General features: G+C 48.0%; 1 protein-coding gene across 2 annotated transcripts in view; it reads right to left on the bottom strand.

Moving 5' to 3' along the window:
• The window catches only part of MAP2K5 (mitogen-activated protein kinase kinase 5), a 206,772-nt gene that overhangs the window by 39,106 nt on the left and 141,230 nt on the right, over positions 1 to 26,436 (bottom strand). For both annotated transcript variants that reach the window (XM_056865709.1, XM_056865710.1), the window contains 2 exons: positions 17,167 to 17,193; positions 16,804 to 16,836 (listed from right to left, as the gene is read on the bottom strand). In XM_056865709.1, coding sequence (XP_056721687.1) covers positions 16,804 to 16,836; positions 17,167 to 17,193 — 60 coding nt within the window. The remainder of the gene's footprint in view (positions 1 to 16,803; positions 16,837 to 17,166; positions 17,194 to 26,436) is intronic.

The following is a 26,436-nucleotide window of genomic DNA, read 5'->3' as shown; positions in this document are numbered from 1 at the left end:
GGGAGAGAAGAAAAAAGAGAGGGGGGAGAGAAAGGAGACAAATCAGAAAGTGTGAGCTCCATTTGCTAATTGTGAAGCTGCTTCTAGGTGGAAAACCAGTCAGGAGGTTGATTTCAAAAACAGGCAGCGGAGGAAGAACCCCAAAATGGAAAGGGACAAAGTCTCAGGAACGTGTTAGGATTCCTGCATTTAGAAGTAATGAGTGTTACACAGTGGGTAAAAACATGTGGGAAAAGACCAAGGGGAGGTAAGGAAGGGACAAGGATAGCCACGGGGCAGAAAAGAAGGTAGGGAGAGTGTAAATGAGAAATTAATGATTATTTAAGTAACACCCAAATGGTCTTGTAATTAACAAAAGAGCTGGGAAATTATTCTTGCGCCGACCTTTGCTTCCTGCATCATAGTTGCTATTTATTTACACTTAGCAATTCCAAATCTTGTTAGATTTAAGGGGGAGAGGTGGGACTGGGGTGGGGGGGAAATGCTGGAAAGAGAATGTAAAAAAAATTAGAAAGTTGTGAGTCCAATTAGCAGAAACCCATCAAAACAAAAAGCTGCACACGCACACATATATATATTAAAAATGCAAGAAATCCTCTGTTTTTTTCAGGGAGAAGTATTTCATAGGCAAAAGAGGGATCTGCAAATTGAGGACCTTCCCTCCCCCTGGCACCCCCCCACCAAGAATGGCAGAGAGATTTGCCAGTATTTATAGTGTAACTGCTCAGGATGTAATGAAATTGCACTGCAGAGGACTTTAACAGTCATCTCATTAGACCTACAGTTGGAACAAGAGAGCCACATAAAGCAGGAGTCAGCTGCAAATGACTCTCTTCTCATCTATTCTCATTTGCTATTAAAAATACCTTTCGGCGGCTTTTGCTACCGTCTCTCCTCCCTCCCCACATTTGTGTCCCCCCATCCCTGAGTGCTTTGCAAAGTATGATGCATGCACCTATTTAAATTAACAAAGGAATGACTTATTTTAATCTTGTAGTGCTTTGGAGCGCTTTGGCCATTTGCAAGAGCCATACATCATCCCATACAACCTTCCAGTGCTGCAGGCAAGAAACTCGGAGCATGCAGCATTTGGTGGGAGCCAAACAATTTCTCTCGCACACAACTGTGTCAAATGCATGTGTGCAGTTCATTACGGAGGGTTGCAAAGGAAATAGCTTTGATGTGGTGTGGGGGGGAGGAGATTGTTTTTAAAAGAAAGAGGAGATGATGATGATGATGATGATAGAGGCACCTCTGCAATACGCGCACACGCGTCATTATCAATGGTGGCAGGAAGACGCGGCCGGCGAGCTGCTGACGTGATTAGTAAATATACATATAATTGCAGCAGCCAATTATCAGAAAAATGAGAGTGGTAATTACAAGACAGAAAATTAACTAGAACTCTTATTAAGGCTTTGTTTCCCAATTCAAACAATCGGAAATTGCAGCAAAATACAATTAAATCAAAAGTAACTGAAGAGGAAACGGCGACAGTATTCCGAGGCGCTGCGTTTGACGCACGGCTGCAAATTCTGCTGCGCAGGAAGGGTGGCTTTGAACTAACGCAGCTGAACGAGCAGTGGAGGAAACCGCCGCCGTTCTGCAGCTCGCCTGCAAAAGGCGTCAACAGGAGGCAGCTTTGGTATACAAATGCCACATCTTAAATAATAATCCAAGTACTTCACCTAAGTTATCCAGATAACACCCATGTAAGGTAGGCCAATATTACGATTACACAGGGCTGCTGTGACGCTAGCCCAGAGCTGGTCTAGAGCTGGTGCCTTATGGACGTGGCCCAAGTGAGTTCTGGCTGAAGCCTGAAGGAGGGACCTCCAAAAGCAGCCACAAGGCAGCAAAGCTTCTTACTGGACAAAGCCAGTCAGCTGACACTCCCTGACCCCTAAAAAAGCTTTACAGAGCCCATGCTGCTCACTGTTGAAGCAACTCTGGACAGTCAAGACCTTCGTGGGAACTCTCTGAGATAGGTTGTGTGTTTCTTCAACACCGGTTTGGCCAAAGACTGCCTGGTCTGTTGATAAGGCAATATTTGAATTTGGGATTTCGTGTCTTCATGGAACATAAGAACATAAGAAAAGCCCTGCTGGATCAGACCAAGGCCCAGCAGTCTGTTCACACAGTGGCCAACCAGGTGCCTCTAGGAGGACACGATGGAGGACATGGTAGCTAAAAAGGCAAATGCGATCTTGGGCTGCATCAACGGAAGTACAGTGTCCAGGTCATGCGAAGTGATGGTGTCACTTTACTCTGCTCTGGTTAGACCTCACCTAGAATATTGTGTTCAGTTTTGGGCACCGCAATTTATGAAGGATGAAGACCAGTTGGAACGTGTCCAGAGGAGGGCAACAAAGATGGTGAGGGGTCTGGAGACCAAGTCCTATGAGGAAAGGTTGAAGGAGCTGGGTATGTTTAGCCTGAAGAGGAGAAGACTGAGAGGTGATATGATAACCACCTTCAAGTACTTGAAGGGCTGCCATATAGAAGATGGTGCCGAGTAGTTTTCTGCTGCCACAGAAGGTTGGACCAGAACCAACGGGCTGAAATTAAATAAAAAGAGCTTCCGTCTAGACATTAGGAAGAATTTTCTAACCGTAAGAGTGGTTCCTCAGTGGAACAGGCTTCTTCAGGAGGTGCTAAGCTCTCCCTCCCTGGAGGTTTTTAAGCAGAGGGAAATCAGGAGAGGGAGGGCATCTTGGCCATCTTCTAGGCATGGAGTAGGGGTCACTGGGGGTGTGGGGGGGAGGTAGTTGTGAATTTCCTGCATTGTGCAGGGGGTTGGACTAGATGACCCTGGTGGTCCCTACCAACTCTATGATTCTATGACATGTGGAACATACAAAAGGGGCAATTAAAAATACATTAGGAACACCACAACAGCTCCCCCAAAGGACCCTACTGAACACAGAGTTCTCCAAAATGCAGCACTGCTTCCTTTCAATCTTCCCCTTCCTTTTAAAGGGTTGGGAGAAACAAGCCCAGAGGCGGAGGGGGGGAATAGTCAAACCAAACCGATTTGTATACACACAGCCTGAGAACAGAGAAGGGTAAGGGGGGGTTGCCTGTGTTTGAGTGATGCCTTTGCCTTGTGAATAATGAACAGTTCAGGAAGGTCAACCCATTACAACAGAAGCTGTTTAATTATTAATTATGCACAATCTACGAGCAAAAGGACAAGTTCAGAATGTTTAATATGTGGGGGGGACTCCAGCCAGACCCCCGCTTGGCATTTTGCGATTAGCCCTCGTCAGCAAGGAGCTCAAGCAGAACCTGAAAAGCCGAATGGCAGAAAATCAGGCAAGGGGAGAAGACAGGAGCAGACAGGATTGCCTTCCAAGGCCCCTCCCTGACACCGCACCTGCAGAGGTGGAGAGCACTCCAGGGGAGAGAGCTGGGCCATTTGACCAAAGTTGACAGAAGCGGTAGTCAAGCGGTCACCTGATGGTAACCGCGACAACGTGGTCTGGGGCACTCCGAAATCCGTTGGAATGCTGCAGCAGCTGAGCTCGACCCATGAATGATTCCCCAGATACTCAGTTTTTATTTTTGATTATTTACTTCATTTATACTCCACCACTCTTCCCAATAGGGCTCAAGGCAGCTGACACTGTTATCTTCTCCATTTTATCTTCACTACAATCCTGTGCGGTAGGCTAGCACCGTTTCAGGTGACTAACCAGCTGCCCCTCAAAAGGTCTACAAGTGGGTAGCAGAAGCCAATATCTCCCAATATTGCGACCCCCTTCTGCACTGTTATTCAGAGTGAATGAATGAATTTATTTTTACAGCATTAGCCAGAACACCACAGCCAAGTCACCAACCTAAAGGAAGTAAAATAATCTCTTTGTCTGGAAAATATCAAAAGTTTAAAAATTCAAAATTAAAAGGATTTGTTATGTATTATTCAGAGTGTAATTTCCTCTGACTGTGTCATCATGGTCAACAGGCACTGATGGACCCTTGTCCTTTGGGAGATGGGTAAGGCCCTCTGCTCTTCTTTCTATACTTTACTCTCTGTTCTTCACTTCTTTCGGTAAAGCTAGTCGCTGATGAGGGACACCTGAGCTCTTGTTAAACTAGGTGACCCTGGTGGTCCCTTCCAATTCTATGATTCTATGTTTGTCTCCATGTCTACTAGCACCCAACGTCTAACTCTTACAATGGTGAACCTGGAAAGACAGAACGGGAGCCATTCACCAAGCACTCTGCTGCCATCTCCATTCATGCGCTGGGACATAAAGATGCGCAGGAGCCCTGCCAAGGCATCACTAAGAGATATTCCCACTTCATTTCTTTGAGGAGCAACTCTGCCTGGGCTCGGCCTCAAAAGCTGTCTACCTTTGCAGAACCCTTTTCCATAGCAACGTGCCTGCTGCGCAAGCCCTGCCCAGAGCAGAGGTTGCTGGGCCACGTCCGAGGCCCACACTCAGTTCATGCCGAGCACTGGCCAGATTTCACCTGTTGTTTGTGTCAACCAAGAGGGTGGGTGCCTTGCCATGCCGGAGATTCCCCCACACCTGGTCGGCACTGCAAACATACAGGCCTGCTGCCATTACTGGTCTTCTAACTGAGCAGATCAGTATTAAAAACACAACAGAGCTAGACTGTCCAGAAGCACCTTAGAGACCAACAAAATTTTTGGGGTATGAGATTTCGAGAGTCAAAGCTCCCTTTGACCCTCAAAAGCTCATACCCCCAAAATCTTGTTGGAGTTGGAGGAGGAGAAGGAGAAGAAGAGTTGGGTTCTATACACCGATTTTCTCTACCTTTTAAGGAAAATCAAGCCAGCTTACAATCTCCTTCCCTTCCCCTCCCCACAATGGACACCCTGTGATGTAGGTGGGGCTGAGAGAGCTCTAAGAGAGCTGTGACTAGCCCAAGGTCATCCAGCAGGCTTCATGTGGAGGAGTGGGGAAACCAACCCGGTTCACCAGATTAGAGTCTGCCACTCATGTGGAGGAGTGGGGAATTGAACCCGGTTCTCCAGATCAGAGTCCACCACTCATAACCACTACACCACGCTGGCTCTCAAGGTGTTCCTGGACTTGAATCTAGCTCTTCTACTGCAGACCAACAGGGCTACCCTCCTGAAAAAAATGTCTCAGATGATTGAGAAACTCCCGGTAAGCTTCCAAGGCATCTTGGGGTGCGCTAGAACAGTTTGCAGCCCCTGGGCTATTTTTTCAGCAGCGACTGCTGCAGCCTCTTCTCTTGCCAAAAGAATTACAGTTTTGCCCGTTTTTGTTCTTGTGGCAGAAAGCACAGAGGCATTTTGCACAGTTCCTCTCTCCCGGCTTTAAATAGCTCAGGCACACCAGCACGAAGCACCATCAGTACCTGACTCTACCAGAGGGACTTTGCTGGAAAAACTGAACCCATTTATTGTTCCCTTGCACCCCTCTGTAAAAGCCCCATGCGTTCTTATTGCTTTCTTCATAAAACACTGCCGCAAATAATCAAGCATGACCGTTGACACCCGCAAGATTGAGTTTTTAGGAACCATTAAATGAGTTTGGCCTCTTGGGAAGGTTTGTTTCTCAGGTTGGTCTAAAGGTAATTATTCAGCTATTCCTACCTGTAGTTTTACCTTGTCCCCATATAGCCTTTGAATCATGCACATGGGTAAGGTCACAATTTCTGGCTCCAGTAAAGAGAACAGCAGAAAACATTTGGAGCAGGGCAGAAGCAATGATGGATAGACACATTCTGACACTTGACTCTCTTCTGTACATATACATTTAACATCAGGAAAACGGAAATGTACTCTGTACTCTCCCTCACACCTCTCTCTCGCCCTCTCCTTAAAAACAAGTTAATGTTATTTTTGAAAATGCACCCTCCAAATGTCAAAGTGGTGATTTTAACTTGTGAAAGAAACAAGCCCTGGGAGGGACAGCCACTCCCGTGTAATTCAGTGTAGCAGCAGCAATCTCGAGGAGGGCCCTCGCTTTCCTTGTCCACATCAGATCACTTTTGCTCGACGAAGGTATCACTTTTCAGTTTTATCACTCTTTGAACAACTCAGGTGGCTTGCCCCCCACCCTCCAGAGCCGCTAAGAAACTCATTTGCCTCCAAGAGTGGCTGGATTGCGAAACACCAAAGAACTCACAGATGAATGCTGGTGGTTCTGACTGAGATCAAATGGAGACTCCGAGGCCTCCTGTCAGCAGCAGCAGAAGCAGAAGAAGCAGCAGCAGCCCTGAGCCTGCCCTTTGGCCTGGGTAGGGCATGGTAGAAATGTAAAAAAATAAAAAATAAATAAGAAGAAGAGCTGGTTTTTATATGCCGACTTTCTCTATCACTTAAGGAAGAATCAAACCGGTTTACAATCACCTTCCTCCCCCCTCCCTACAACAGACACCTTGTGAGGTAGGTGGGGCTGAGAGAGCTCTAAGAGAGCTGTGACTAGCCCAAAGATACCCAGTTTCATGAGTCAGCCTGCAGAGACCTCCTCTGACGAAGGGGAAATAGAAGACAGAACAGAGGGACATCCTCAGGCAGAAGTCCCACAGGAACAACCACAGGCCTACAGCCTGCCAGAATAGAGGATCAGCCAAAGTCAGATCTCACCATGCCTGCAGCCTGCCAGTTCAAGGATTCCAGTTGGACCTGCAGTGTCTCCATAGGCCTCGCCAAGGCCACTGGAGCAGAGAAGAAAACAGGTCCGTCGGGCAATGCAGCAGAGACGGCAGAGTGCAAGACAGAAGGCTTTACAGAGGAACAGTGATGAGGAAGAGCAGGGCTGAAGCACCACCTGTGAACTCAGCCTAATCAGCAGCAGCTGGCTCTGCTACAGCAGCAGCAGAAGGGATTTAAGCCATCAGTTAGGCTCGGCTATGGTGCAAGCAACTTGTCACCAACCTCCTTGTGTACCGGTCTTGTTTCCCTGCTATACTTTGGATTCCTGGTATCCTGACTCCTTGGACTGACTTTGACTAACGCCTCGGACTTCCCTTGCCGGTATTGAGATCTTGGACTTTGTCTGAACTTGGACTGTTCCCCGGACTACGCTTCCAGCCCTCGCTCCTTGCCTGCACCACGACACCCCGCTGGCTTCATGTGCAAGAGTGGAGAAACCAACCCGGTTCACCAGATTAGTGACCACCGCTCATGTGGAAGAATGGGGACTCAAACCCGGTTTTCCAGATTAGACTCCACTGCTCCAAACCATCACCCTTAACCACTACACCACACTGGTTCTCGTTCAGCCCAGAGTTGGCCAAGATTTCCCCTGTCTTTAAAGTCTAGAAAACTTTGGCCCTGATTTGGATGGTTCAGGTTAGCCCAATCTTGTTAGATCTTGGAAGCTAACCTGGGTCGGCCCTGGTTAGTACTTGGAAAGGAGACCTACAAGGAAGTCCAGGGTCTCTACGCAGACACAGGCAACAGCAAACCACCTCTGTTTGTCTCTTGCCTTGAAAACTCTAAAGGGTCACCATAAGCCCGCCGCAACTTGATGGGCCCTTTACACACATACAGGAAAATATCACTGCTAAGGGTGGGTGGGCTGGCCACATAGACGGAGCGTCTGACAGAAGAGGGAGAGGAAGCAGGGTGGGGTGCTGAAGCTGCCCCCCTGCTCTGCCCCAGGTGACACAACTGGCAGCCCTGCCCAGCACCTCCTTGCCCTTCGGACAGCTGGGCTCTTATACAAATGCCCACTTTGCCCATTCCACCTCCACCCTGGTGGCCTGGGACAGCAGTCAAGTGTTCCTAAACTTAGGGCTGATCCGATCGCTGTTACGCCAAGTTGGGAAACGTGCATCTATCACGGGGGTTTGGGGAAAACGAAACCTGCCCTGCAAGAAGAGCTGCAGACGGAAGCAAGGGGAGCAGTTTCTCCCCCCCCCACACACACACGTGTTTAAGGACCTTCTCAGCCCTGAGCTGCTCTTAGGAAGTTGCCACAGAAGGGAAGCATTTGGCCCGAGATCATCAGTCTTAGAACACTAAACACTTGTAATAGCTAACGCTCGCGTTATCGCGAAGGCACTGAAAACAACAGCAGCTGCACCATACCGGAGAGCAAACAGCCCTTCCCTCGTGAGGTCCTTATTTAGAAAGAGACACACACATTAGCACAATAAGTGGGGACTATTATTCTCCCCCAACAGGGCTGCATCTTAAAAAGAGCCAAGGGAACACAGCAGAAAGAGAATGAAGCAGGCGGGGTGGGGGGGGGGAGGCGCAGAACAAAACAAGGCAGCGATCGAGCCAACCCGCAAGGGGGAAACGGTCGGGCACCCACCAGGGCCTGGCAAGAAACGGAAATCATCTTCTGCGGAAAGCAGGGAGTCGAAAAACCAGCATGGCGTTCATTGCGCCATTCTGCACAGAATGGAGCTCAGAAGCAGGTGGCGTTTTTTAGAACACACCCGCTCTCTCTCTAAAAAAAAAAAAACACCCCACAAGCATGTAGTCCTCATGGATGGGGAGAAGAGCTTGAGAATACGAGTGGCACATCTGATCAATTTATCTCTAGGCACTTCATTAATAAATAAAGATCAACAATGATACCATTTTCCCCCTTCATGTGTGCTCCCCAGAAAGATGCACATAAGTTTTACAATACTTTATTTGGGGGAGGGGGACCATGACCCTGTCTTTTGCAGGATAGGGCTTGATGAGTATGCAATTCTATTTGCCCTCAAGAAGCTCTTCACACCAGTAGTTTGGAGGAGGAGATACTTCCAAGGGGAATTCTCAATTCATCATACAGAAAGTCATCCTGGAAGTGACCTCTGGGTGGCTGCACCCTGGGACACCTGCAAGACACCGCCTCTCTTACTCTCCTCAAAGCCCTCCGTTAAGCCCACTGTGCACAATCTCTTGGGCCCCCTCACCTGCTGAAACTGAGCTGAAGCACGCGTGTGAGGGCAATGAATACACATTCTGGCCTTGGTCTCCCTTCTCTTCCCTAGCTGCAACTGATAAACTCATGGGGGGCCAGGACCCAGCTTCTGGGACTCCGAACAGCACCAAGAGCATTGATGGTGCTCGAGAAATAAACAGCTGTGTGGCACCACACAGTCAGTAGATTAAGCACAGAGATGCCGACACGGAGAGTCTTTAGAACAGTCCAGGCAACCTGTCGAGAAAAGTAACGTGGGGACAAAAAATGAGCCCCAAAGAATTCAGAAAAAATGCATAGGATGAAAAGCCAGTGGAGTGCAGCGATTAGAGAGTCAGACTAGGATCTGGGAGGCTCGGGTTTGAATCCCCACACAGCCATGGAAGCTCGCTAGGTGACCTTGACGCAGTCGCACACTCACTGCCTCACATTAGCCTAGCACATGACAGCCCTGCATGTTCGCTGAACGTGCCGGGAGGAAGAGTAGGAAAAACAGAGTTTCACTTACCTGTAACTGTTGTTCATCTGATGGTACTTCTATGCAGTAACACATTGGGACTGCGCAGGCGCAGGCCAGCCACGGATAAGATTTGTTAGCTTCTAGCAAATTCTAAAGAGAGTGCTCCCCCTCCCCTTGGGGCATGCAATCTCCCCGCCGCTCGGTCACATGTCCCAAGGGGGAGGGGGCACTCTTCCCTCCAGTTCTCCAACCGGCAGCCACGGAACCATAACTAGGACTAGCCTAACGGTCCCACAGCGGGGAAGGAGGGAGGGAATGTGTTACTGCATAGAAGTACCATCAGATGAACAACAGTTACAGGTAAGTGAAACTCTGTTTTTCATCTGAATGGCTTCTATGCAGTCCCACATTGGGAGAGTAGCGAGCTCGCTTACCAGGACGGTGGGTGTGGGACAATCACCGGAATAATGAGTGCAACACGGCACATCCCACAGCTGCTTCTCTCGCTGAATCCACATCCACCACGTAGTGTCTCATGAACGTCGAGGGAGTGGACCAGGTGGCAGCTCTGCAGATGTCCCGGAGATCTATCCTCGATGCGAAGGCTGCGGAAGTCGCATATGCCCTAGTAGAATGCCCTTTAATCATGGGAGGACATTCTTGATGAGCAAGCTCATAAGACAGTTTGATAGTAGACGTGATCCACCTTGAGAGAGTTTGCGGGGATGCCCGGTGACCTACTCTATGCCCTCCAAAGCAAACAAACAAGGTTGTCATCTTTACGGAAAGGTTGAGACCTCTTGATGTAAAAGAGGAGGGCTCTTCTAACGTCTAGGGAATGTAAAGCTCTCTCCGCTTCCGAAGAGGGTTTGGGGAAGAAAACAGGGAGGACAATGTCCTGGGCCAGGTGGAAGGCTGAGACTACCTTGGGCAAAAAGGAAATCTGAGGTCTAAGCACTACTCTATCTGTATGAAACTTAGTGTAGGGAGGTGAGTAAGACAGTGCTGACAAGTCACTCACTCTTCTTGCTGACGTAATTGCCACTAAAAATGCAGCTTTAAACGATAGCAATGACAATTGGCAGGTGGCCATTGGTTCAAAGGGAGGTTTCATGAGTTGCGATAGAACCAGAGAGAGACTCCACTGAGGGACCGGATGGGCAACCGGAGGGTAAAAATTAGTGAGGCCTCTCAATAACTTTTTGGAAAGGGGATGGGAAAAAACTGAGAAGGAGTCAATATTAGGGTGAAAAGCCGAAATTGCGGCTAAATAAACTTTAATAGAAGAGTTTGATAAACCACCGTCCTTGAGTGACAGCAAAAACTCAAACACTACCGACGGGGGCAGGAAAAAGGAGAAACATTTTTGGCCTGAGCCCAGATCGAAAAGCAACCCCATTTTGCATCATACGAGCGTCTGGTGGACCTTTTCAATGAGTGTAATAGAACCTTGGCTACTCTGTCTGACCACTGACCCTGGGATGTACCCTCCAAGCCGCCAGTTGTAGGTCTGGGGGGGGAGTGGAAGGGATCTTTCGGTAGAAGGACGTAGTTCTGTTGCGCAAGCGACATCAGCACCGCGAACCATGACCTCCTGGGCCAGAATGGAGCAATCACAATAGCATCCGTGTTGTCTATGCGCAGTTTGGCTATGGTCTTGTGAAGGAGGGGGAATGGGGGAAAGAGATAAATGAGGGCTCCATTCCAAGTCATCTGAAACGTATCCCCCATGGAGCCTGGCTCGACTCCTGCCCTCGAGCAGAACCTGCTGCACACAGTGTTGAGGTGAGTCGCAAAAAGATCCACTTGTGGATGTCCCCATAGACGGAGAATGCGATCTAGACAAGGGCCTGATAAGGTGAGCTCGTGTTTCTGGTTGGGGAGACGGCTCAGCGTGTCTGCTACAGTGTTGGTCACCCCCGCGATATGAATCGCTACCAGGGTAGCCCGGTGAGCTATAGCCCATTCCCAGATTTTGCTGGCTTCCCTGGAGAGCGAAATGGACCCTGTGCCGCCCTGTTTGTTCACATAATACTGGGCAGTAGAGCTGTCTGTAGCGATCTGGATGTGCTGTCCGTCCAGGTGCCCTGTGAACGAAGACAGAGCGAGACGGATGGCACGGAGCTCTAAAAGGTTTATATGCAACCGGGATTCTAGAGGTGACCATATACCCCTTGACGTGAGATCATTGCAGTGGGCCCCCCACCCCGAGAAGGAGGCATCCGTAAAGAGGTGTTTATTAGGGGAAGGGCGAAGGAACAGAACTCCCGAAAAGATGTTGGCATCGTCTAACCACCATTGCAGGGAGGCAATGACGTACCGGGGAACGGACAGTTGTTTAAATTGGGAGTCCACATTTACTCGAAATGCGCGCAAAAACCAATTTTGCATTGGGCGCATACGGAGTCTTGCGAACTCAACTACTGCCGTAGTGGAGGCCATAAGGCCTAATAACTGTTGAATATGGTATGCTGTCTGGAGGTGCTTCCTTGTAAATCTGGACACCATCTTTTGGATGGCACGGCCCCTGTCAACTGGGAGGAACGCTTTAGCCTGGACTGCTTCCAGGCGTGCTCCTATGAAGGTCTGAGTTTGTGCCGGTTCTAATCTGGATTTTTTGAAATTAACCACAAGACCCAAACTATCAAAAACTTGGAGAGTTAAGTCAACTTGAGCAGATAACTGGGAGTAGGAGGTGCCCACCAGGAGCCAGTCGTCCAGATAGGGGAAAATTACACATCCCTTGAGTGCCAGATGAGCTACTATCACCGCCAGACACATTGTGAAAGTTCTGGGGGCTGTGGACAACCCGAAGGGCAATACAATATATTGGTAGAACCTGCCTCCATATTCAAATCTCAAGAACTGAAGACACTCTTCATGAATGGCAATGTGGAAGTAGGCATCGCGAAGGTCTAAAACCGCGAACCACATGTGACCAGTCAAGAGAGGAAGGACCTCTGAAACTGATAACATTCGAAATTTCTTAGTCTTAATAAACTTATTAAGGTCCTGGAGGTCTAAAATGGGGCATTTGCCCCCTCCCTTCTTGTCTATGAGAAAAAAACGGGAGTAGAACCCTGTTTTAATTTCGCCCTCTGGGACTTCTGAGATAGCCCCTTTGGAGAGAAGGCATTCAACTTCTTGCAACAGTAGGGTAGGAGTCTGGGAGCGATGATGACCCAAGGGCCTATATGGAGGCAAATTACCAAATTCGATAAAATAACCGACGTTTATTATTTTCAACACCCAGGTATCTGAGGTAATGGAAAACCACGCATGGAAAAACTTCGACAATCGATCCCGGAAATCTACAGACATGTCTAGTCATGCCTGTTTGTTCTTTGAAAACTGCCCTGGGGACCCCCTAGAGCCTTTCCGTACTCTGGATCTGCCCTGAAATTTCCTGTCATTCTGGGGACAGGGAAAGGGCGGAAGGAGGGCCGTGGGAACTGGCCTTGGAAACGGTATGGGCGGGGCGCTTGGGCCGACTGTCGGCCAAAGTACCGTCTTTTGAAGTCTGGTGTCCCAAGTGACTTAGCATTGGTCTTATTCTTTTTAAGACGATCCAGAAACGTGTCTGCTGGTCGCTAAATAAGGAGGTACCTTCGAATGGAAGGTCTTCAATCCGCACTTTAGTATCGTGCGGAAGTGCAGATTGCCGTAGCCACGCATGTCTACGGAGAACTACTGATGAAGCAATTATTTTGCTAGTAGCATCCGCTACATGTCGTGCTGCTGTCAGCTGTTGCTTCGCTAAGGACATACCCTCAGATTGTATAGCGATCGCTGAGGGACGCTGATCTTCAAGTATCATGAGGATAGATGGGGACATACGATCCCAAAGACAGTATTGGTATCTTGCCATGATGGCGAGGAAGTTAGAGATGCGGATATTCACCGCATTGGAGGAATACATTTTCCTGGCGAGGATGTCAAGTTTGTGACCCTCTTTATCTTGTGGAGAGGAATGTGTCCCCGACCTGTACTTCCCTGGTAGGGCTTCTACTATAACTGAATTTGGGGAAGGGTGTTGAAAGAGAAATTCTCCTCCTTCTTTACGTATTTTGTACATATTCTCCACTCTTTTGGAGGAGGAAGAGACTGAAGCGGGTCTAGCCCAATTAGCCTGGAGTACCTCCCCTATGCTTTTAATAATGGGAAAAGCTATGGGACCCAGATCTGGATTATGAAGAATATCTATGATATCGTCAATGGGACCTGAGTCCTCCGGTTTACACTCAATCTTAAGGGCTTTAGCCATGCGGATCAGCTGCTCCGCATACAATCGAGTGTCCCCCGCAGGGGAACCCGGCTTAGAGTCCCCCAAAGCGTCCCCTGGCGAGAGGGCCGAAGTACGGGATTCTTCGTCCTCATCAGGAGAATATGACTCATCATACTCGTATGGATCAACGTCCCTCGTTCTAGGGGAAAGTTCTTGCCTTGGATGATGGGTGGCGTCTGCTGCAACAGGGTATTGAGATGTCGTATGCCTATGCAGGCGGGGGCTCCTCATTAGTGAACTGAAGCGGGACCGTACATGGTGACGATCAATCGATGAGCCGGAATATGCCGGAGTGGGGTAACGGCGTCGAGATATCTCTCGGCTCCGACAAGAGGGAGATCGACTCCTGGAAGAATGGTGGCGCCCCTGACCCGTAATGGTATAACCGGGAGGGCAACGAACGACTCGGTTCCGAGTGCTGTCCCGGCTCCGACGGTTGTCTCGGTTCCGACGGCTGTCTCGACTCCGACGGCTGTCTCGGCTCCGACGGCTGTCTCGGTTGTGATGACTGTCTCTGCTCCGATGGCTCGAACGGCTACGACGTGTGTCTCTGCTCTGACGACTGTCTCGGCTTCGATGGCTCGAAAGGGTCTGGCGGCTGTATCGACTCAGACGGCTTGAACGGCTCCGGCTAGCCGATCGACTCCGACGACTCGACCTGCTGCGGCGTGTGCGACACCTCGAGGACGACCTGCTCCTCGAAGCCGAGCGGTGCCAAACACCTCTGGATCGAGCCCGGGACGGAGATCGACGGTGAGAGAGCGAATGAAGTCGAGGTCGTTGACCCGGTTCCAACTGCGAAGGGTCTTTAGGCGTCTCCAAATGTGACTGGTCTGCAGGACATTGGGGTTGCTGCTGAACGCCCTCCGGGTCCGCTGGTTACTCGATATCGAGCTGCGGGGAGGATGGGTCTGCCCTAGGCTCTGCCTCAGCAGGCCGTGGGGACTTTGCACGCGCCTGAGGGACGTCTGTGTACAGATTCAGAAAGTGCTGCTTAAAGCCGTCAGGGTCATCCTGGCTACTGCTCGGCCGCACCGGCACAGAAACCAGGGAGCGATGAGGAGGAGCCTCTAAAAGAATGGGCTGGTTAGCCACTTCGGCGAGTCTCGCTGCTGCGGGTCGACTTCGTGGAGAGGTCGATGGTGACCGGAGTCGAGAAGACGCCGCTACGGACTGACGAAGAGGTGACATCGATGATGATCGGTGTCGAGAAGGCTTGGGGGATCTCGACGACGGCTGTTGCCGAGGAGACTTTGGACGGGAAGTTTGGGGCAAAGAACCCCTGCCACGGCCATCTTGGGACGACAGGGCTATCGACTTTGCCTGGCGGCCATCTTTGAACGACGGGGCAATAAACTTCGCTGGGCTGATTATCTCAGAGGGACCTCCCCGCTTGGATTTTTTTGATGGGGAACCTTGACCTGAGTGAGTCTTACCCGCCGAAGTACTCGGTTCAGCCGACTGGCCTCTTGATCGGAGGGATTCCTTGTAGAGGTGAGACAGAAGACGAGTGGATCTCATCCTCAAGGCGTTCTGGGTGAACTTAGCACAGCTCTTGCAAGTTGAGGGAATATGTCCCTCTCTGAAGCAAAGAAGACACTCAGCGTGAGTATCATTCTTCGCCATTTTAGAGCCGCAAGAGGTGCAATTCTTGAACAGAGGAATTTTCTTGGATTCCATGGCTAGAGCACTAGCTAACATGTTCTCTCTCCGTGGCGGCAGAAAGAGAACTGGAGGGAAGAGTGCCCCCTCCCCCTTGGGACATGTGACCGAGGGGCGGGGAGATTGCATGCCCCAAGGGGAGGGGGAGCACTCTCTTTAGAATTTGCTAGAAGCTAACAAATCTTATCCGTGGCTGGCCTGCGCAGTCCCAATGTGGGACTGCATAGAAGCCATTCAGATGAACCAGAATGCCGGCCCTGGTCCCCGCTTCTGCGTGATCCGGGTGACCCTGCAGAGGAAATGGCTGAGAGAACGCCCCCTCCCCATGATCAGCGATGCTGGCTGGGGAATGTCGCTGCTCACAGGAAGGGAGAGTTTGCTGGGTGACCCCTGCAGAGAACCAGGTGATCAGCAAAGGCAGGGGGTGGAGCCAGTGCGCTCATCCCCCACCCCCGGTCTCCCTCTGCGTGCACTGGGGCGAGGGGTTGTGGTGAGCCTAAAATGGAGAGGAGGATTCTGTAGGCCACTCTGGGTCTCCATTGGGGAGAAAAGCAGGGTATAAACAAAGTAAATAAAATATTTTTAAAGTTCTCCCAAGAAAGAATGGTAGCTTGGCAAACAGTCTGATGAAAGAAGGAGCCAGATAAAACCTAAACCTGGTGCAAATGTTCGGGTGCGCAGCCATTAAATGCCTCTGAACCAGGTAACACAATGTACTTCTCAGCGTCCCACATCTGAATGGCTGAGCAAGATAATCTGAATTCCCGAGAAACAGGAGTTCTGGACTAGACTTACACAAGGAGAAGAGAGATAGTTTCTCCCTGATCCCAGTTGCGTCCAGAGAATGACCTGCTAAATTCAAGTGCTGGGGTTAATCCATGCCATGCCAAAGACGTTCCCCACCATGGAAATGCACTGCTGCATTGGGGGTTGGAAGCTCCAGCCAAGCATTGGAGTGACCATTTCCCTACACAATCTCTGCATCAGAGCAAACAAAACCAGGTATTCAGGATCTTTGGATAACCGGGGTCTAAACAACAAAGTTCCTCCCATTTTGGTTGTCTTCCCTGGACAAACCCAAAATGCTGCATTCAAATGTGCTCTTGTTTACAATTCAACTCTAACCCCTTTTAATGGGGTCTCCTTTTGCGTGCTTTAAAACCCCCCACGAAAGCCTGCCTCCTTTAAAGGTAAAAACAACAGCTTTCATCTCTTCACCATTACCACATCTGGCAAGGTGGAGAGGTGATCAATTAACGAGAGGGCCTCTCTGCCATCTGGGAGAAAAAAATGGACTTCCCTGGGAGCGTGTCTCCATTTCCCAAGGATTTCCCAATAGGAAGAGTCAGAAAATGGCACTGCGCAGGACAAGGCCGGCCGGCGCTCGACAGCTCTGAGCTGCAGAAGGCAACTTGTCTCGCAGTTGAGGACGTCAGGCCATTGTGCTTCATTAGGAAACAAAATATAAGCTTTCCAGTCCATTAGGAATGACTTTAGGAGTGAAAGCACATAAGACGGCGACTCACCTCATCAACAATGCACTGGAGTAACTGGAGAGGCTGTGATAGAAAGGAGAGGGGGGAGGGGGGAGAGAGGAAGAGAAGTATTAAGCCATATGCAATATCTTTACAGTGGAGCAGAAAGGGGGGGATCATTAATGCAATAAAATATAGCAAGATTAATCAACAACAGCAAACTCTTATAAAAACATTGCGGCTCAGGATGTCCTATTATTTCTAATGGTACCTAATCTAATACAGGCAGTTAAAGGTTTGCATTTTCTGCAAAATGCAATTTGCTAAGTTTAAAACAAGGCATTCAAGCATGCAAAGGAAGCAGCCATCAGGAAAAAGAAAAGTGAATTTTTTTCCCAAACTCATAAAGCTTACCATTAAAGATCCCTGGTTTTTCTGAATCTGAAAAAGAAGGGGGGGGGGGAGAAGAGGCGGCAATATGTAATTAGCATGTCATAATCAAAATGACTCACTTGGACACATTATGATCACTGAGAGAAAATTATTGTATCGCTGGTGGCAATTTGTGGGCATGTGTTAACACAATTTACATAATGAAAATACACAAATGTTAATAGCTCGCTTCTCATTTATAGGCGAAAGTCAGCAGAATGTTAATTTCACACAACACTTTTTAGTACCCTCCAGGTTGTATTAGAATAGGGAGGAAAAACCATAATCCATTTCAAAAGGCTGTTTACGATTCAGATATAAATAATGTTTTATATTGCTAGATGGTGAGCACTGCGCTTAATGTTGCAATCATTGCTAATGTTATGAAGCTCACTCTTTTTAAATTAAAAACCGATTTATTTAAAATTGAAATTAAATCATAGTCAGAAATTAGAATTTTGGATTACTGCCAGTGGTTGTTCTCCCCCCCCCCCCCGCCTTTTTAAGGAAACTTTAATTATGTGGCTGAACTATCTGCCTTGGAAAATAGTAGTTTATGCTCCACTTTTTAGAATATGTTATGTGCCTCAAAACATACACAGCCACTTTCTTTTATTAGAAACTCAAGCCGCTAATATTTTTGGTGCGACTGCCGAGTTTGGGAAAATTATTAATTGGTCTGAAATTATCCAGCTTGCTTGCCCCTCCCAAGGAAGCAACACACTAATATTGGCGAGGAATTCTCGCCAATATGGGGGTAATCTGTGTTTAAAGAGGGGGCATTCCATCATCTTATGAGATGTGTCAAATTTCTTTGAATTGCATGGGCAAAGTAGTACCATCAAATTCAGATGGACGGCAGCAAATGGGTCCAAAAAAGCAAATACAATGGGAAAGTCATCTGTTGTCATCAACCTCATAACAGCCAACAAGACCTGCTGCTGGACCAGAGGCGCAAGCCAACAGGACAGGTGGGGTCACATGAACACATGAACACATGAAGCTGCTGTATACTGAATCAGACCCTTGGTCCATCAAAGTCAGTATTGTCTGCTCAGACCAGCAGCGGCTCTTCAGGGTCTCAGGCAGAGGTCTTTCACATCACCTACTTGCCTAGTCCCTTCAACTGGAGATGCCAGGGATTGAACCTGGGATCTTCTGCATGCCAAGCAGATGCTCTACCACTGAGCCATGGCCCCTCCCACAGTCGGAGGCAGGGTTCTCCTTCCATAGGCTAGATGGACCCACCAGCTTCCTTGCCCCTCTCGCACTGGAGAATTCCATTGGGATTTTCCAGAAAGATATTCAACTGCCGTGGTTGCTTTCTGCAACATCAACACGCCTCTTCCAGTTGGCAACAGACTTCTTTGGCAAAAAGGTCTCGGGCTTGCTCACAGTTAACTGGGCCTGCCCCCTTCGATTCAATATCCTCATCTGAGTACTGCCAGAGTAATGGATGGCTGCTCGTCTGCTGGCAGCTTTGGAAACTCTCTTTCCTTCCTGGCTAGCTGGAGGCATTATCCTCTAAGTAACAGTTTACACAGGTAGTAAAAATCGGGTGTGTTTGTGTGTGTGTGAACAACTGGTTCACCATTAATGAGGCTCTCCTACAGTTTTCACCCATACAGTTGTTCTTCTGCAAAGGAAAGTGGAAGTCCTTAACTGTTTCCTGCTTGGAAATGAGGACTCAGTCAAGAAAAACAAATATATACGGGAGCACAGGGCAAGCTTGCAGCAAAAATACTGGTGGGCCTTCATTTTAGTCACTGAATGAATGAATGAATGAATTTATTTACAGCAATAGCCAGCACAACTCATCCAGTTACAACCTATAAAAGAGTAAGATATCTTTTGTTTAAGAATATTGGAATTTAAAAAACAGTAAAAACCAATAAATGACCAGTTAAAATTAACCAATCCCAATGTTAACCTTATTAGTTTTTCTCATACGAAACTTAGTTGCCACGGAGCAGAATCTGGCAACCTGAGAGAGACAACAAGCGACCCGTCCCAAAGCAGAAATTTCATTTCATCTTCCTCCAAGCCGGACTCCATTAAATGAATAAGATGGTGAATCAGCTTGTGCCAAATACCCTCATAATAGCTGCACCTTAGAAGGACATGGTTTATATTTTCGATCTCTCCTGCACCGCATGGGCACTCCCATTGTGCTCTTGGCAACTTCTTAAATTTCCCCTCCAGTACTGCTGAGGGTAGAGCAGATCCTCTCGAGAGGGTCAAAGCTCTCCTATGCTTGTTTAATTCTAGTGTAAATAAATACTGAGCTGGGACCAGACAACAGCATATACTAGGAGGAGCTAGATAAGCCGGGGAGCTCCTAAGATCTGTCTGTCTCTCTATGTCATATATCCTTTGCTTCACCAAAGAGTTTGCATGTTCACGACTGAGCTCTAAGAGGGATTGGGGAGAAAAGCCTAACCTTTCTATTTTTTCAATAGAGTGCGCCCACCATTTAGACAAAATACTGGTGGGCCTTCATTTTAGTCACTGGTATTTACGACCCGTAACCTCAGCTTATCACATTTTGAAAAACAAAACTATTAAAAGTAACTTCTCCCAGATCCCAAGAAGATTAAAATCTCAGTACTTGGAGCTTCCCCAAGCCCCAGAATACCACTTTAACCCAGTTATGAACTCTCTTGGGCAGGGACCACAGAACTTCTGTGTTCTTCACAGCTCCTAGGGCACTGCTGGCCTTAAATACATTCAAAGTGGCAGCAAAGATAAACTTAATTTAATAGATGAGTTTTTGGTAAAGGGGTAACCGCAAATATGGCAGGATAGAGCAGGAACTGACCAGGGAATTTGAAACTGTGAAGCGCTTAAGTGCAAGACAGTAAGAATGTGCTTTAGGAATGTACTCTTGAGAAATGGGCCCATCGAGGGCCTACAGGTGGTTTGTTTGGTAAAGGAAACTTAGTGTAACTGCATGAACCTAATGTCTCATACAGAGAGTCTCTCACAGCCCATTCCTGAGAGCTGCAGCGGCCAGAGATGGCGTGGTCATGGCAGCACTGTGTCGCCTCCAAAGAGGTTTGGCCGCTGCAGCATGGGGGGAAAGAGGCGTTTTTAAAAAGAAAAATAAGAAAAGGGAGGAAAGCCCCATTGAAAACAGGGGGGAAAGCCCCATTGAAACCACTGTTGCTAAAGGGGGCGTTCCTTGGCTGGAAGGGGGTTAGGAAGCTGCCTACCGGCAGCCCCACCCCCAGAATGCCCCGGGAAGGCCTCCCGGGATACCGATGCAAGGACTTGCCCCGGCAGGACGCCAGTGGGAGGCCGAGCCGGCGTCCAAGGGCTTCTCTGCTGCGGCAGTCCTGGGGGGCTGGCACAAGTGGCACTACACCGGCATCCGTGCCAGTTTGCACGACGCAAGTAGCAAACTTGCCAGTGTAGGGGTCACGGTGCCTCCGAAGCCCATTCGGCTCCAAAGCGAAGGAATGGGCTTACAGCCACCTAAATGCTTTCCTTCACTGACCTACACCAGATGTTCCTTCCATAGAAGCCAATGGGTATGCACACCATTCTGTCGTGATAGATAACACGGCCTATGTCTTGGGGCAGGGGGAGGCACAGCAAGTGACACAGAATGCAAGTGGAGCGTGCTGCAGCCACATTTATTTTTAGCGACACGTAATGTGGAGCTATTAAGATCCAGCATCACACAATATGCTGTTTACATTTCAGGGGGCAAAATATCTGTCCAACAACCTGTATGGAATATTTACCACATGAATGACAGCTAATTGGGCTTAGGAAGGGAAAGGACTTGCAGTTCCCACATCATGTTCAGTGGCTGCTCTCCTCCCAGTGGGATGCAGGGCTGGAAACCCCTCACACATGATGGGGAAAGATGAAGGCCATAGACAAGGGTGGAGATGGGAGAAAGAAAGTAAGGGTTAATCGCTTCAGAGGGGTAATCATTTCAGAGGGTTGGTCTGCAGCAAAACAGCTAGATTCGAGTCCAGTAGCACCACAGAGGCCAACAAGATTTTCGGGGTATGAGCTTTCGAGAGTCAAAGCCACATACGAGTCAGAATCTCTGAGTCCTTATATGTCAGTAAGAAAGTGGGAGGGGTGTTGCAAAGAAGGAACTCAGGACATGAAGGGACAGGAAACTGAAAAGGCCGGGTCCTCCTGAAAGCCCTGTGAATCTCATTGACTATGTGTGCAGAACACAGCACACTACCAAGCGGGGCAGTAGGATTCTGTTCCCTGGGGAAAAGGGAAGGGGGCTGACCAGATGCCAGGACCTCTGAAGAATACCTGCCTGAAACCTTTTGACTGCCCCTGTTGTACAGCTAAGGAAGAAACAGTGCCATGTACCAAGCAGGATCAAGGATAGCCAATGAGCCCTATGGAACTCTAGGCATATATGTTCTGCCTCTGCTCCTTCCCAATGGTATGAGTCATGCATGGGAGGTTGGGGGACGGGAGCATGTCAAGACTTTTGCCAGCCACCTTGTACCAAACACTATAAATGCTGCCTATATGGGAGGAATTATTTCCTGCATCCATTTCTTGGTTCATACTGAACAATACATCAACACCACAGATTACTGTAGGTACAACTACTGCCATACAACTACGACAGCATGTGAAAAATTCTCTACTACCCCTACTTTGAAAACCTTCACATATTCACACATGGGGAGATTTAGAGGTTCAATTCTCAGTTAGGTGCCAATCACAGATGAGCTCTTCCAATGGGGTTCTGTAAGGCTAACCTGCAGCACTGGAAAAAGCAACCTAGCACCAATTTTGAGAAGCCTGCCTGTGGGTTTTCAGAAGGCTGAGCAAGCACCTCTCAGAGGGCGCTTCAGCTAAAGCGCACTCACTCTCAGGAAGGGAGGTTAGATGGACAGAACCCCTTAGGACTGATCTGTGGATCCAGGGGTGGATGAAATGGTGCAACCAGCCTCCATGAAGCAGGTGATCCACAGCAGAGGGATCCTCAGCCATCTAATGCTGCCACTGCATGGACCATCTCCACTCCTCTGAAGGGCGCCATTCAAGAACGTTGGTTCCGGTCCGACCTTCTGCAACAATGTGGTTACTTTAATATGAATAGCAAGAAGAGAGGAGAACCTAAAGCTGGAGATGGAAAAACACCACTGTGCCCCACACATGTCTTCTGCAGGAGAGGACAACAGCAAGTCCTGCCCCCTCAAAGGGAGCTCTGGAGTTATACGGTATGAAACCCACCACTCTGACGAAACTGTCACTCTGACTCTTTTGGAATTTGACAACTTGTGATCCCCCCTCCCCGAAGAAGCCACCTGGACAGTGTATTTGAACCAGACCCCCAGATTAAGGTTGACCTCTCTTTGGGTGCTACCCTCCTTTTTTGTTTTGATTTTAGTTTTTTGTGAAAGCTTTTCCGTCGCACAGAGCATGCCGCTGCTGGTCTTAAGTGGCTGCTTTTAATAGCGACGTGTTACCCCCTAGCCCCTCCTTCATACATTTTGCATTAAAGTGGTGGTGCCAGCTACCTGGAACAGATTCAAAGCGCCGAAGACACTCAATTACTTCTTAACAGTACCGCTGAGCACGACGACAAGGGTTGCTCTTTCACTGGCGTCTGGATGACGCAACATCATTGGAACTTGCTCGTTTTCTCATTTAAATAAAGCGATTGTGCTTCTCTGTCATGCAAATACCACAGAGACTCTAGGAAGTGAGGTACACTTATTATCTCTTTTCACCCATTCTGCACAGAACGTTTGTATGGCTCTACCCTCTCTTGGTCCGCTAATTCCACTAGAAAATCCAAGCACAACAGCCGTCTTTTCCCCACGCTCTCGGTTTAAAGCTGAGGGTCTGCTGAATGCCCTGTCAGCAGGCCAAGGGACAGGACGGAAGGCAGCCCGGATTGATGGATAGTCAGTGGCTGTTAAATCTAGGGAAAGAAGAATCAAGAATCTCAAATGAATCCTTTTTTTTGTAACTTCAGAGATGAGACTTCCCATTTCCTCTTGTTCTTGCTCCCTGGTAACAGAATCTGCCCTGCAGATCTTGTTGGAGAAATTTTTTGATGGCCAAGGTTAACTCTTCCCCATGTTGACTAACAAATTCAATTCTGCCATAGATGTGGCTGTTCAAGCCAGCAGGTCTTAACAAGGAAATGAAGGGTGGGAAGATAAGAGAAGCACAAAAGGTATCTGGAAAGAAAACCGCACAGGCATTTTGAAAGCACCTGCAATCCTTCTCCCTTTTCAAGATCTAAGCAATTGTCAGAGGCTGCCTGACAACAGATTCAGACTCTGACGGAGACCAGATCCAGGGACAGAGTCCTCCTTCCCCACCCACACTGACAGAGAAAACAGCTGATGACGATGTATTGCCAAGACATACCTTAAAGTCACCGGCTACAGAGCAGGCTAAAGAAGACCAGACGCCGGCCGACCCAGGAACATCAAGGAAGTTGCCCAGGGAGCCGGGAGACCATGAGGAACAGATGTCTCCTGGGACTCGTCGAAGGAAAATGGGCCGGGTCCTGGCAGAACAACGCCGGCGTTCAGCCAGGTTGGAACAACAAAGAAGGAACCGAGACAGCCATGAAGATAGTGAGTGAGTCTTTACAGAAGCTGCCTCCCCCAGACAGCTGCAAGTATTTAGGAAGGCTGAGCCAGCAGAATCTGTGGAAGCAACGCGTGGCGAACCTGCGGCACTCCACTCTGGCTGACGCTGTATCGACTCGGACTGCTTTCTCGACCCTGAATTCTTTGGACTCCCTGCCTGACCTTGGACCGGCCGACCCTGACTCTGCCTTTCGCTCTGACGGATTGCCTTTCACCCTGACTGACCTTGGACTGTTACTGGACTGCGTTATTACTCACATTCCCAATTAATACAGCTGCCAGCTGTAGAAGCCTCGGCTTCAGAAACCCCAGCCTGTTGCCCCGCCTGCTGCAGGCCTCTTCAGAGCACCGTGCTGCTACAGGAGCACCCCACCCTAGTGGGCCAGCACAGAAATTCTGGATCCCAAAGATGAAGCTGCTTTATTATTGTATGTTAAATACTCTGCTTCCCTCTGCAAACCTCTGCTTTTTGGATCAAAGACCACAGTGGTTCTTTTCTTCCTGCTAGCAAATAAAACGCTCCCCTGTTCCTGGGCTCCTGCGTCGGAGTAAATGGCAAAAGAGTTTGGCTTCTCCTTGGGATCTCCACCGCCTTGCTATTTTCTCTCTGTGTTCTGTAATGTCCTCAACCCTGGGTCAAGTGCGCTTCTCATAAAATCCCCGTTATTTATTTTCAAAGTGGCAAACTCTGGCCACCTCGTCAAAGAAGAGGATAAACCAAGAAACACGGAATAGGCTCTTTGGAAATGGCTTGGAAACAAGACACACTTAACAGCTCTCAGTGGGTTTAGTTCTGAATATTATACAACCATCCTTGTTATTCTAGTTTCTGCAAGCACTCCATGCTGAAAGGGTATGCTCCTCTAGACTCTGAACCATGAGAAACCTTATGTAGGCATCATGGTGAGAGCTTCCATAAGAATGCAAAAGGTGTGGAATTTCACTATCCACCCTTTGCATTTTTCAGGGTTCAGTGCACCCCCTAAAATACTGTTACTCTTACTGTTTTTTATGGCTAAGGAGTACCCTAAAATATATGTACTTTTTAATTTATGTCTCCAGAGATCTTTCTCTACCTTTTAAAGATAATCAAACCGGCTTACAATCTCCTTCCCTTCCTCTCCCCCCAACAGACACCTTGTGAGGGAGGTGGGGCTGAGAGAGTTCAGAGAGAACTGTGACTAGCCCAAGGTCACCCAACAGGCTGCATGTGGAGAAGTGGGGAATTAGACCCGGTTCTCCAAATTAGAGTCCACTGCTCTTAACCACCACACCAATCCAAGAGTGCCCATCAGGGACATAGCTGTCCTGAGCTTTACCCTGGTAGGGAAAAGGCGAGATAAAAATCTAATAATATAAAAATAAATAAATAAAAACAGCATAAAAACAATATTTAGCAGCCTGGAATACTATCCTTAAAACAGTTCTAGGAACTGGCCACAAAAAAACAGCTCAAACCAAGGGAAAACTTCAGTTAAAAGACTGGGAAAATGGAACTATTTTGATCTGGAGTTTAAAAGGCAGAAAAGCAGTCACAAACTATATTTAATTATTCCACTAACTCACAAAACGTTTATTCAGAGGGTAGCTGGGTTGATCTGCAGTAGAAGAGCTAGATTCAAGTCCAGCAGCGTGTTAGAGACCAACAAGATTTTCAGATTATAAATTTTCGAGAGTCAAAGCATTTAAACAAAGGGAGTTTTGACTCTCAAAAGCTCATACTTTGAAAATTTTGTTGGCCTTTAACATGCTATTGGACTCCAATCTAGCTGTTTCACAAAAAAGAGAGTGTGAATACAGGGAGAACAGAATAAGTTTGATTTTTTTTTTTAATCACCGTTTTTGTAGGATGGCAGGGTATTTGATTGAGCTGTAAAAATCAAACCAAATGTATTTGTGTCTTTCAAATACACAGGATAACAACATAAACTATCCAAAATGCTTCCCGAAAACAGCCCATTTGCAACCCTTTTCTTCTGCGTAGAGAACCACAGCCTACAAAGGCAGAACAAATATTGCACATAATAAAATATGTTCTTAAAGCCCTTTAATTATAATTTAACATGGAGGGCAGCATCGTTTTGTCATTAATACGTGAACAATGTTTAATGCCTTTTAAGTGGTTCAATAGTTTCAACATATGCTGACGACAAACGTGCAGAATTTCGCTCTTATTTTGAAACTGCTGCCGCTCTTCAATTTATTGTCACAAAATAAATGAATGCTTAAAAGACATTTCGGTCAATTGAAACAAAACAAAACCGTTTTCTATGCACCCAGTTAAACAAAATTAGCACTCCTCCCTGCTTTGACCAGTGGCTCTTGTGCTGAAATGAAAACAGGCCAAACCTGGTCAATATTATGGATTACTTATGAGAAGAAGAACCTGGGACCTTGCTAATACTGCAGAGCAGAAAGCAACGGCTTCAATTACAACCAGCCAATTATTCAGCTCTTTAAGGTTTGGCAAACAAGTGAATCGCTGTCAAATGGAAAGTCCTTGGATGAGGGCTCTCTTGCCCACCCTTCAATGGCATTAGCAAGAATCATAATTAGGGAGGAATTTCTGCAAACAATAAAAATGTATTTTTCTCCCCTGAAAGGGGGGAAATGGCTTTTGAATTAGTAAGCAAAAGACATTTTGCAAAATGTT

Source organism: Euleptes europaea, chromosome 20, assembly GCF_029931775.1.
Source record: "Euleptes europaea isolate rEulEur1 chromosome 20, rEulEur1.hap1, whole genome shotgun sequence".
NCBI classification, from domain to species: Eukaryota; Metazoa; Chordata; class Lepidosauria; order Squamata; family Sphaerodactylidae; genus Euleptes; species Euleptes europaea.
This window is presented reverse-complemented; position numbering and strand designations above follow the sequence as displayed.